Source organism: Tyto alba, unplaced genomic scaffold (genome assembly GCF_018691265.1).
Source record: "Tyto alba isolate M040663 unplaced genomic scaffold, T.alba_DEE_v4.0 Super-Scaffold_38, whole genome shotgun sequence".
Taxonomy (NCBI): domain Eukaryota; kingdom Metazoa; phylum Chordata; class Aves; order Strigiformes; family Tytonidae; genus Tyto; species Tyto alba.
The window spans coordinates 32,399,925-32,412,562 of NW_024881313.1; the positions used below are offsets into that span (position 1 = coordinate 32,399,925).

At 52.7% G+C, this 12,638-nt stretch overlaps 1 protein-coding gene across 1 annotated transcript; it reads left to right on the forward strand.

Moving 5' to 3' along the window:
- Positions 1-1,364: 1,364 nt before the first annotated feature.
- On the forward strand, positions 1,365-11,655 carry SHH (sonic hedgehog signaling molecule). Its single transcript, XM_033009731.2, has 3 exons — positions 1,365-1,902; positions 6,994-7,255; positions 10,892-11,655. The coding sequence occupies exons 1-3, from the start codon at positions 1,594-1,596 to the stop codon at positions 11,596-11,598; spliced, it is 1,278 nt and encodes a 425-aa protein (XP_032865622.1). The 5' UTR covers positions 1,365-1,593; the 3' UTR covers positions 11,599-11,655.
- Positions 11,656-12,638: the final 983 nt, after the last annotated feature.

Below are 12,638 nucleotides of genomic sequence, written 5' to 3' on the forward strand. Positions count from 1 at the left end.
GTTTGGGGTTTTTTTGTTTTGTTTTGTTTTTTGATTTTTTTTTTTTTCTGAGAGGGTGAACTTTGAATTAACTTCAGTATGTCGTTCTGCCATTTTTAAGAACTCCTAAAAAACTCCTGAAAGTTTCTAGATCCTAGGACAATTTGTATTTTCTTATGAGCAAAAGTAAACGAGCTCTTTACAGGCAGAGAAGTGTTTGTTCATATGGGACCCTGCTTTTCTGTCTAACCTGCTCTATCAGCCCCATCTCTGCAATTTTGCTCGTCTCTCAACACCTTTGTCTGATTAGTAGCTTTTGGAGATCGGGATAAAGACATCACTTGCCACGCTGCATGAGATAACAATTAATTTAACATTAAACTTATCCCCTTTCCATTCACTTTGCTTGGATCGATCTCTGTTAATTGTGTTTGCGGATGCTTTCAACACTACGCTTTTCTTAAAAACTTAATGACACCCCGCAAGGAGGTGTAAGTGTCTAAAACACTCCGACTTCGACCAAAGAAACAAAGAATATAGCCCCAGCGTGCTCAGGAGACCATCTATTTTTAATCAGTTGACTTTTCATGCACTTCTGAAGACACAACATTATTTTAAACTGGATGATATTTCTGATTATATCATAAAAAAAAAAAAAATAAATAAAAAAAAAACAAACAGTGCCATTTAGATCTCTCCACATTGCAGTTGTGTGGCACTCAAGTCAGCCACGCTAACTTCACAGAACTGCCGCCTCGCATCAGACTTACTTGTTTCTGCTTTTAAAATAGTAATTTATCAGCTAAAAGGCGAGTGTGTTTTAAAATGTATGTCCTTAGGAGGGAGATCAATCTCCCTTTTCAGGAGGAAGAAACCTGTTACAAAGCCACTCAGGTGGGTGTGCTCTTAAATGGCATTATTCCCCCACCACCACCACCCCGGGCGTTAATATTTCCCCAATACGTTTCTATTTGCACGGCTCCCCGATAATTCGGCATTTTATTTAACCGCAACTGCCCTAAGAAACTTGACTTGCACTGAGGCAGCCTGCTAATCTTATTTTTTTTTCTCTTTCACAGAGGCATCTGTTCCTCTTGCTGACAAATGTACCATTCTGCCAAGAAAGTTTTTGAAAAAAAAAAAAAAAAGAAAACAAAAAAAAACCCCAGCGTGTAATTGATGTTATCCCAAGAAAGCGCGATCTCCACCCCTCTCAGCTCCAAGCCCTTCAGGTAAAAGGAAAAAAAAAAATCTTTCAAGAATTTGTTGCCTTTTTGAGGGTTAAAACATCAGAAGACAAGCTTGTCTCGCCTTGGCCAATCAGCTCTCGGCCCTGGCAGCTATAATATAGAACTAAAGGCAGACTCCTCTCACAAGCGTCTTGCTTTGCTACCATTAAAATCAGACCCTTTTTTGTCTCTCGATTGCTGTCTCCCGACCAAACTCCGATGTGTTCCGTTATCAGCGACCTAAAGCCTGCCATTCCAGCACCTGTCTTGCTAGGGATCGGTGGATAGTATACGATTCAGAAAGCAGACAAGGACATAGGAGGAGAGAGAGCTCTAGAGAGACAGCCAGGGATAGGCACAGAGAGCTTTGAAGTAATTGGATTCAATGGACGAAATGCTGCTGTTGACAAGAATTCTCTTGGTGGGCTTCATCTGCGCTCTTTTAGTCTCCTCTGGGCTGACTTGTGGACCAGGCAGGGGCATTGGAAAAAGGAGACACCCCAAAAAGCTGACCCCTTTAGCCTATAAGCAGTTTATTCCCAATGTGGCAGAGAAGACCCTAGGGGCCAGTGGAAGATATGAAGGGAAGATCACAAGAAACTCCGAGAGATTTAAAGAACTAACCCCAAATTACAACCCTGACATTATTTTTAAGGATGAAGAGAACACGGGAGCTGACAGACTGATGACTCAGGTAGAGCCACAGAGATACCTGTATTTGTGTTTGTTAACCTCTCTGAGCAATCCTAAAGGACGCATCTGTCTTAGTATTTTTGAAAGCCCCCCCCTTTCCCTCTCCCCCTCTTCCCCCCGCCCCTCCAAACTCGGCTAGTTTCCCCCATTGAATGTAAATACCATCTATCCAGACAAGTTAGCCGGGGCTGGAGCTGGAGCTGTTTAGATATTTGGTGGGGGAATCTGTGTGATACTTACAGTCATTACCGTGCCATGGCGTTCCCTGTAACTTGGTTAGAAATTGCTGTTTGCATTTGTCCCCAAGGATGCACTTTGATCAAACGAATTGCATACAGCTCAGAGGACCCCAAGTGTATAGTGACCGCCAGGCCACTCACTCATTATTACAAACGCAGTCCTCGGTTGCTACGCCTGCTGACTTGATTTTTTAATATATATTTTATTTCATTTGTTTTTTTTTTTTTTTTCTCCCCCCCTCATTTCATTTTAGCCTGCATTATTATTATTTATTTATTTCCCTCGCGAGCATATTCTAAATTTAGTAGGCATGCAGTCGTGCACTCACAAAAGGCAGCTGAAGCCGGATCGACCATTCCTCTCCTGATTCCGTATTATATAGCTCGTATTGCAATACCATCATTTGCAATTGTGCCCATCAGAGCGTAAATATATTGATATTTCTTTAAGGATGCTCGCCACCAATGCTCTGGTACTTCCATAGGGGAGGGACTTGCAACTTATCGGCATTGCATCACCTTCTGTTTTAAAAAATCTGATGGCACAAGGTTTACAACTGGGTAAATATTGGATCTCGGGTGGAATCAGATTGCGGAACCATTTTATGAAAAAAAAAAAAAAAAAAAAAAAAAAAAGAAAGAAAGAAAAGAACCTCTCCGAGAGTCACCTCATAATTATTATTCATGCTCAACAGAAAGCTCGGTGAAGTCAATTGCTCTGCCAATCCCGGAGTTTCTGAAACTACATGCAATCTAGACACTGGAAATGGGTTTCCTCCAAATATAGGTCAACAGCGCTTTTTTAATATTAATACATTTAAGCCCCACCTTCAGCGCTAGAACAGGACTAGCCTGGAAGGACTAGGCGGGGAGCGGACGCGGGGAAGGGGGGGTGGGGGGTGGAATTTCCCAAACTCTCCCCGTTCCTCGGCCTGATTTTCCGCACGTTTGCCGGGTCTCCCGGGGCGAGGGGCCGGCGGCCGCCACCATCTCCTCCCGACCACCTTAAATCGCACCGTACCTCCGAGCGCGGCGCCGCGCCTCTGCCCGCCCGCCCGCCCGCCGCCGCCCCGCGCAGGGCTGCGGAGCGGCGCGGAGCGGCGGTCGGTCGGTCGGTCGGTCGGTCGGTCGGTCGGTCCCCCCGCTTGGGCGCAGCGCGGTCCGCGCCCCTCTGCGCACCCGCGGTCCTCCGCCGCCTCCGGTGCGAGGCGTGTGCGAGCCAGTCGCATCCCTCACATTTTCAGCTCCACTTAACTCCCCTCGCGTATCGATCGCGCCGGCTCGGGTTTCACCCTTCCCTCCGCGCCCCGGCGGCGGCGGCGGCTCCGCGGGAGTCGGGCTCCCGGCGGGGCACGGCGCTTCCCTTCCCTGCGCGGCTGCGCCGGTGGGTGTGCGCGGCGGCGGGGCACGGGGGGGGGGGGGGGGCGGCAGCCGGTGCGGAGAGGCGGGCTGCGCGGCTGCGGGGCTGCGCGGCTGCGGGGCTGCGGGGCTGCGCGGTTGCGGGGCTGCGCGGCTGCGGGGCTGCGCGGCTGCGGGGCTGCGGGGCTGCGCGGCTGCGCGGCTGCGGGGCTGCGCGGCTGCGGGGCTGAGGGGCTGAGGGGCTGCGGGGCTGCGGGGCTGCGCGGCTGCGGGGCTGCGGGGCTGCGGGGCTGCGCGGCTGCGGGGCTGCGGGGCTGCGCGGCTGCGGGGCTGCGCGGTTGCGGGGCTGCGCGGCTGCGGGGCTGCGCGGCTGCGGGGCTGCGGGGCTGCGCGGCTGCGGGCCAGAACGGGGCGGCGTGCGGGCTCTCCCGGGGCACGCCGCGCCGGCTCCGCGGCTGGCCGCGGTCGCTGCATTAGCTGGCAGCATCTGAACTCCTGACCTTCTGTCAACTTCCCTCAGACGAACGAAACGAAAACAATTTTTTTTTTTTCTTTTTTCCCTCCCCCTCCTCCTTCAGTGCTTATTCCCGTGCCTTGGACACAAAGCGGGGAGGTGGGCTGGGGGGGCGGCGGGGACGGCGAGGCCGCCACGTCGGGTACCCGGCGGCAAAGAGGGGAGGAGGGGGGGGCAGCGAGCCGGGCCCCGGCAGGGCAGGGAGCGGGGAAGGGGCTGCCCTTGCCCACCCCGGCTCGGCCACGGCCGCGGCTGCAGCGCCCCGAGGTGCCGTCCTGCCGCGGGCCGCCCTGCCTTACTCTTCCCTCCTTCCCTCCTTCCCTCGGCCAGCAAACTCTCCTTAAACCCCAGCCCCTAAACGTCTGCTTCGCGAGCCCCTCAAGCATGGAGACATCTTCCCTGAATAGAATCGTTAAACTTGCAGCAGAGTTGCCGAATGCATTAGCCGCTAGTTAATATTAACTCCAGAAGCGGCGCAGCGGGGCGGGGGGGGGGGGGCATAAAAACGCAAACAGAGGTAGGTAAGTCAGGTTCTCAACTTTGCAGGTGACAACAGCAGTTTGCTGAAGGCTCTCCCCTTCCTCCCCTCCCTCCCCCCCCACCCCAGCCATTGGCTGGATTCGGGGGAGAGATAAGGAGGCCAGGTCAGTATGATAAAGCTGGAATTTGTATGAAATAAAGTAGCAATCTCGTGAAATGCAGGCACACAACCGGTGCGTGGTGTGAGGAATTTAGAGATCAACTTGGCATTTAGGAAGCCCACCAGGTTGTTTACACTGACAGGTACCTGTTAAGTGTTTCCTTCAAGCAATTCATTTGTGAAGAGATTAGGAGCTGGCAGGAGAGGGCTTGTTGAACAACTTTGCCTCCACACAAAGCGTTAGTGGAGGCAGCCCTGCTGAGCTTCACGGTGGCTGAACAGAATTGGGCTTGATTTGTGGCACACGACCCAATGAATTAATAAATAGTCTGGGCTTCACGGCTTTTGACTCTGACAATCCAGCTCAGGCAGTATAAAAGGGAGGAAAGTCCTTTAGGAGGTCGTTTCTTCTTCTTTATTTCGCCTGACGCCGGGAGCTGGTGCCGGCAGGGCCGGAGCGGCGGGACCCCCCCGCGCTGCCCGCCCCCCTGGCCCCCCGCGACCGCTGCCTCCCGTGGGCAGCGGCGGGGCAAGACAGCGCCGGGGCGGGCAGGGCGGCCGCTTTATCAGTAGCTGAGACGTTTGATCCTTCGTCCCCTTCGCCCTGTAAATCAGTGGAGGAAGGTATCCATCCTCTCAGGTGTGTGAGGGAGAGAGGCGGGGAGGGGGGGGAAATCAGACTCAACTTCCTTGTGCTGCTGCGTTTTGCTGCCGGGAACGGTGCCGAAACCCAAACACCCGGCTCTTCCCATAAAACAGTAGGCCAGAGAGTCCAAAGTTTTATATCTCTCGAGGACCTGTGTATTGCTGGAATTGCTTTTTTATGGCTGTACATAGACACACGGGAACTTTCTTGAGCAACCTTGTCACGTCCCTAAGAGCAGTCGTCGGGATAATGGAGGGGCTTTGCCTTTCTGGGAGCTGTGAATGAGGCCGGTCTGTTACTGGGTGTGCTGGGAGCACACTGGGGAGAATGATCCTGCAGAAGGCCAAGCATCCCAGGCAGGCCAGCAAAAGTGAGGGAAGAGCAGTTTACTGCATCCCACAGCAGCTTTAATCCACATCGATATTTGCATTGTGAGCCACATCATGTATATCGACGAGTTATTTTCCTCTCAAAAGGGGGGGGAAAAGTTGGCAACGTGTGTGTTTCTGGCTCTGCACATTTAGTAATGTGCTTTTCAAGCTTTTGGTGCTTATTTCCTATTTTCCTATTTCTGGGGGGCTGTGAGTCCTCTTCCCCTTCCGCCGGTGTATCTATTCACACTTGTCTAAGATGGGAATCTCTGCCTTGACTTTCAGGGTTTCATCTAGAGCTCACCCCCCTCCACTGCTGTAGCCCCCCTTTCCCAGCCTCCCCCCATCCCACCCCCCTTCCTTTGCTTGGTTCCAGAGGCCCCCGGTGCTGCAGGGCCCAGTTCAGCCCCGGGGAAGGCTGGTGGCTCCGGAGGGGCGATGGAAAACCCTGCAGTGCTTCTCCACGGAGTTGGAAACGTTTCACTCCACACAAAGGATCTCCTAGATTGCATAGCATCCCTGCTTTGCTTAACTTCCCTCCTTGGCCCTCCCTTGCTTTTCATCTTCCCACTAAGAGCTATATTATTGTATGGATTTGCTCGGCTTTGTAGGCGAGCGCAGATGTATGTTTGAAGCGGAGTGAATGCTCCCAGTCCATGCTGCTTTGAGGGCTCTAATGAGTGATGGGCGAAGGGAGAGAAAAAAACCCGCACCCCTCCCTCCAGCACATAAAGGCTGTTAACATGTATTGAGACCCCTTTCAACACAGAATTAAGCTGAAAAGACCCGGAGAGACATTCCGGGGGGGAATCCGTGACTCCGAGATATATGGCGAGTGTTTGTTCTCGACAGAAACTTTGCTCTCGGGAAGGGGACAGGGCACTTACCGGCAGGAATTTGCTCCTTGCAGGTGGCTTTGAACCGACACACTCACACCCCGGTGCTGGGGCGGGGGGGTCCCCCTGTCCCTGTGGCAGGTGCCAGGGGAGGGGACGGCTCCGTCCCCGGTGGGTCTTCGTGGTGTTTCACTCCCTTTTCCTCCCGTGTCCCCAAGTTTCACTCCCCTCCTCCTCCTCTTCAACTACCTCCCCGTTCCTCCCTGGCAGCGGGGGAGAAGATGCTCAGCCCTGGCTCTGCCCATCCTGCGGTGCAGGGTGTTTTTTGGGAGTGGGGGGGGGGGGGGCGCTGCCGATTTGGCTATGGGGGGAGGGCAGGATGGGGCCCTGGGGGGATAGATGGGGAAAGGGGGAAATGTGGGGGGTCTGCCCCTGGCTGCAGCATCCCCCGCAACGCGCCCTTCCCCGTGTGCCCCTATCCCCGCAGCGCTGCAAGGACAAGCTGAACGCCCTGGCGATCTCGGTGATGAACCAGTGGCCCGGCGTGAAGCTGCGGGTGACCGAGGGCTGGGACGAGGACGGCCACCACTCCGAGGAGTCCCTGCACTACGAGGGCCGCGCCGTGGACATCACCACCTCGGACCGGGACCGCAGCAAGTACGGCATGCTGGCCCGCCTGGCCGTCGAGGCCGGCTTCGACTGGGTCTACTACGAGTCCAAGGCGCACATCCACTGCTCCGTCAAAGCAGGTAAGGCAGGCAGCCTGCCCAGCGACACTCGAGGTGCGGGGGGGGGACACCCTCGAGGCACGGCTCAGCCCCCCCCCCCCGAGCTTTCTCCGCCCACCCCAGTGCCGCCCGGGCTCCCTCCGCCCCGTCCCCGCAGGGTGCCCGTCAGCCCTGCCCGCCCCGTCGGGGCTCCTCCGGGGGTGCGGAGCGGAGCCCCCGAGGGCGCAGCCTACTTCCCTCCCGCCAATTAGTGATCCCACCGGCGCAGGGAGAGGGGGAGGAGAAGGGGGGGGAAAAGAAAAAAAGAAAGAAAGAAAAAAAGAAGTAAACCACCACCAAAAAACCCCAGCCAGCTGCAGCACTTTTTGACAGCATTTTTATTTGGGTGGTTTGCTTGCCCAGCCTTCCCACGAGCACTGCGCCGCAGCCACACACCCTTCTCCTCCCCCCGTGGGATTTGCTGCTTTCCCCATCCAAGGAGCATGTTCAACACAAACACTAGTGGCCGTCTCCACTGGCTGCACGCCTTACTCACGATCTCTAATCTCCGAGTGGGAGCCGGCCAGGAAAATAAATAAGTAACGTGGTCCCCTGCCTTCTTCAGCGGTAGCCGCTAGGAAATTCCCAGATAGGAATACACATACATATCATTTTTTTTTCCTTCCCTGTGCTTACAACGCCACACGCTGACTCAACCTGGGAACAGCTCGCAAGAAATTCCCGACTTGCCGAGTTCATTTTCTTCACACTTGACATTTTTGGGGGGAAACAAGTGCCAGCCCCCTTCCCCCACCCCCCACCCCCACCCCTCCCAACCCAGCAGCGTGGCAGCTAAAGTACTCTGTTTTGGTATTTTTTTTTTTTTCTTTAATAGCATCCTCTAGCCCAGAAGCCTGCTGGAAGTGTCAAGAAACACTCGGTTGCAAAAGAAAATAATGGGCTTTCTTTAAATATAGCCGTTTGCTTCCAAACCAGCAGCCCCGTGGCCAGGAGACCAGCCTGGCCTTGCCATGCCTGCCTGCAAGAGGGGCTCATCCCCCGCCCCACCCGCCAGCCCGAGGCTCCCCAGGGGCTGAGCCGAGGTAGCACCTCTCCCAGCCCCTGTGGGCTTTGTCCTGAGAGCCTGCTACCACTTTTGTTCAGCTCTCTGGTCCTTTCTAGCCAAAAGGAGGCCCTGCAAAGCTGTCGGCCGCGCGGTGATATGAAACATCCTTTTCAAAAGCAAAGATGGGCTTTATAGCGCAAGGTGTCTGATTGTGGCGTGCGATGACCTTAGCCCAAGCGCACCCCCTAATCCACCCCCCCCGGGGTATTTCATAGGAGGGGAGTAACCCCGAGCTGCTCATTGAGATTCGGCGCACACGGACTTGGGGGCAATATTTAGAGGGTGTCAGGCAGGGTCGTGTGACTGTACCACGCGGGCTGCAAGGGAGCAGGCTTGAATTCCACCCGCTCAGCCTGATTTCAAACTGTCCAAACCTCGTTTCATGACAGAGCATCTTATGAGAAGATTAAACCCCATAATGCCAGGCAGTAAGATTCTTTATCTAGATCTCTGTTTGCAAAAAGTATGATCCCAGAGACTGGAATGCAAAGAAGAGTTCCCCCAAGGCCTAAATTATTGTCACCAGGACAGAGGAGGGAGAGGCAGGGGTGGTAAAAGGGACATTGATAATGCGCTACAGCAAGTATTTAGAGCAAGCTTCTACATTTAAAATTCAAATACAGATCTTGAGTGCCTTGGAAAAGTGGCTCTGCTGTGCAAATAGTGCTTGGAAGGTCCTGGGTTTTTTGGAGAGTATGTGTGTGAATTGGCACATAGGGTTTCTGCACCTGAACAAATAGGGAGGGGGAGAAAAGGGGGGGAAGAAGCTGGGAAAAAAATGGAAGTGTCCTCTCTTCCAAGAGTGTCTGCATTTATTACATGAATCAGAATGACAATGCTGATCCTTTATTGGATTTTAATTAGAGAACCCAAACAAGCACTGCTCAAAGAAGCAGATTTTCACACCTCTGCCAATTCACTGGCATGTTTGTAGAGCTGCTACACTACTAGATCTATTCATCAAGTCCCTGAATATGCAAACAAAGCTCTAGCCAGACTTTTACCGCCGGCTTGTAGGAAGGTGTAGTTTGCTAGCGGAGGGCTCCACATAAAGCACATAGCTTGTTTGTTGCCATGTCCTCCCTGAAGAGGCCTTGGAGATCTCACTGCTTCATTTCTGAAGGAGAAGTGATAAAGTCATTAGCAAATCAATAATGGTCTAATTTTCACCCTTCCTGTCCTTCCTGAGAAAGTCATTAGGAGACACTCCAAGGATTTATTTAAATCATAAGAGCTTCAGTACCAGCCACAGAAGCAAAATCTGACTGCCTTTAGGAGATAAATCACCAGGGCTCTAAACTGGCATAGGGAGTAACTGGGAGAAACCAGGGGAAGGCAAGGGAGGGATGAAGAATGTCAACAGCAGTAGCAAAGACATTTGCTACCGTGACATACCGTAGGCTACTACCCAATATATAGAAAATCAGAGCCTTTAGGAACATTGCGGAGTCCTTTGGTCAAGTCAGAGACCAACCTGGAACAGGGCAGAGGTCCTCTCCCACCACCCCACACGTGGCTGAGCTTCCAGAAAAGGATTTGCAAGAGACACTTAAAGTCTCAACGCTGTTTCTGATTTCTTTAAACCTGTGATTGTTCCCCTGGCTAGTACTGGAAAACAGCAGCTGGCAACAGCATTTAGTATCTAATCTCTGATTAACTCCAAGAGCTGGAGGAGGTGAAGGAGGGATGTGCTTGGGTCTGGCACAGGCATGGGGCTGCCCAAGGACCACACGCCCTGGGACAGGGAACAGCATCCTCCTTCCAGTGGGGTGGAAGAGATGAGGGAGATGGTTATTTTTTGGAAAGAGGAGTGGACTGGAGTGCTGGGGATGCCAAGAAGGGGTGTTACGGCGGGTGGCATGTGCCCCAGCAGCTGCCATGCTGAGCAGGAGAGCAACGAGGGCCAGGGGCAGTGTGGGGTCACACACGGGGTGATGGAGTGGGGCTCAGGAGGTCCGGGCAGTTGCTTTCCAGTGGGGCAATAGACAAATTCACATGCTCCTTGGGGCAAAGCCTCCTCCTGCTCTCTGCTGTCTGCTGGTCTAGGTGGGCTCCTTGAATAAGAGCATGGAGACCTCGAGCATTGTGAGCACGGACACTGGCCTAGAAGAGAAACCTTATCCCAGCAAAACTGCTCGGCTCTGAAAGCCTGCAAGTTATCTGGCATCAGGTGTCGGTGCAGAGCAAACAGTAGCCAAGTGGGAAGCTCTTCCAGAAGAGATTTGTTCTGGAACAGCTTTCTCAGATGAAATATTTTGGCCCATTGCCTTAATGAGACAAACCACTCTTGTAACTCCTAACCCAGAGGGAGATGCACCGGCTCAAATCTCAAATCTGGCAGGAAAGGGATTCTCACTTGACCGGCTGAGTGCAAACAGGGCACATTCATAGATGAGGATGGAGGAATTTCAGAGGGGAGTGAGGCTGCATCCTCCACCCGTGCCTCTCGGGCAGCTTGGGGTGGCTGGAGAAGCAGCGTGTCCTCTTGTGCCCCCATGTCGTGGCCTTGTGGGTGCCCCCTCTAACCCCGCTGTGCCTCTCTCCTTGCACAGAAAACTCGGTGGCGGCCAAATCGGGGGGTTGCTTCCCCGGCTCGGCCACGGTGCACCTGGAGCAAGGCGGCACCAAGCTGGTGAAGGACCTGAGCCCCGGGGACCGGGTGCTGGTGGCCGACGCGGAGGGCCGGCTGCTCTACAGCGACTTCCTCGCCTTCCTCGACCGGGAAGACGGTTCCCACAAGCTCTTCTACGTCATCGAGACGCGGCAGCCCCGGGCCCGGCTGTTGCTGACGGCCGCCCACCTCCTCTTCGTGGCCCCCCAACACAACCAGTCGCAGGCGGGGACCCCCAGCAGCCAGGCGCTCTTTGCCAGCCGCGTACGGCCGGGCCAACGGGTCTACGTGTTGGGCGAGGGCGGGCGGCAGCTCCTGCCGGCGGCCGTGCACAGCGTCTCGCTGCGGGAGGAGGCTTCGGGGGCATACGCCCCGCTCACCGCCCAGGGCACCATCCTCATCAACCGGGTGCTGGCCTCCTGCTATGCCGTCATCGAGGAGCACAGCTGGGCGCACTGGGCGTTCGCTCCCTTCCGCCTGCTCCAGGGGATGCTGGCTGCCCTCTGCCCCTCCGGTGAGGGGGTCCCAGCGGGTGCCCCCGCCACCCCTGGCATCCACTGGTACTCTCGCCTCCTCTACCGCATCGGCACCTGGGTGCTGGATAGTGACTCTCTGCACCCACTGGGCATGGTGGTGCCATCCAGCTGAGAGCATCCCGTGCTGCCCCGGCCACCTGCCAGCCTCCGAGGGAGAGACAGAGACACAGAGAGAGAGAGAGAGAGAGAGAGAGAGAGAGAGAGAGAGAGAAAGGAGGAAAAAAGGAAAAAAAAAAAAAAAAAAAAAAAGAGAAAAGAAAAACCTAAAAGAAAAAAAAAGGAAAAAAAAATACATATTTTTAAAAGAGAGTACGGATTAAGACTTAAAAATAATAATAATAAAATAATAATAATTAAGTAGGACAGTCCAAAGTAGACTTTAAGGGAAACAAAGACCCCGGGAAGTTCTGTTCTGTTTAGTTTATAAATATATATATATTTTTATTTGTTCTTTTGTTTTGTTGTTTTGTTTGTTGTTGTGTTGTGTTTTTTTTCCTCCTCTCCTGGATATTTATTTCTTTGGTATTTTGAATAGATGTTTTAAATGAAATGAACCGGACCTTCAAGAGCCTTAAATAGTTTCTTTGATAATTTATTATCATGTGAACTGTACTCACAGGGGAAAAAATTATTTTGTGAGGCCGAGCAAAACTGCGCAGAGTCTATTTTTCTACATGTCACGTGTGTCCTGACTTTCAGAAAGCAAAATTCTGTACTTTCCCATCTCTCCATTACATTGCTCCTTCATTTCAGCAAGTCTAAAAAACAAGCAAACAAACACACAAAAAAAGACAAACTTCATGGGGGTCCGTAAATTATATTTTTATACACAGAATTGTAAATTAGATTTTTTTGAGAGATCAATACTTAACTGAATCACATTTCGTTTTTTGAAATAGTGTAAAATATGAGAATATATTATTTTAATTTAAATAGTTTCAAATGTAATGTCATTTCCTGTATTGTTTTCCATGTTTTGCTTTGTAAAAACACCATTTGGCCACGTTCATGGAAGTCAAGACTGTTACACAAACTTTTTATTTGCAAGAACCGTAAGAAACTTTGTTATTTTTAACTTCAAAAAAAAATTTATTAGAAAATATTTTTTAAAAAGCGCACATGGCGGCAATTCTGTGATGATGGAAACGGTAG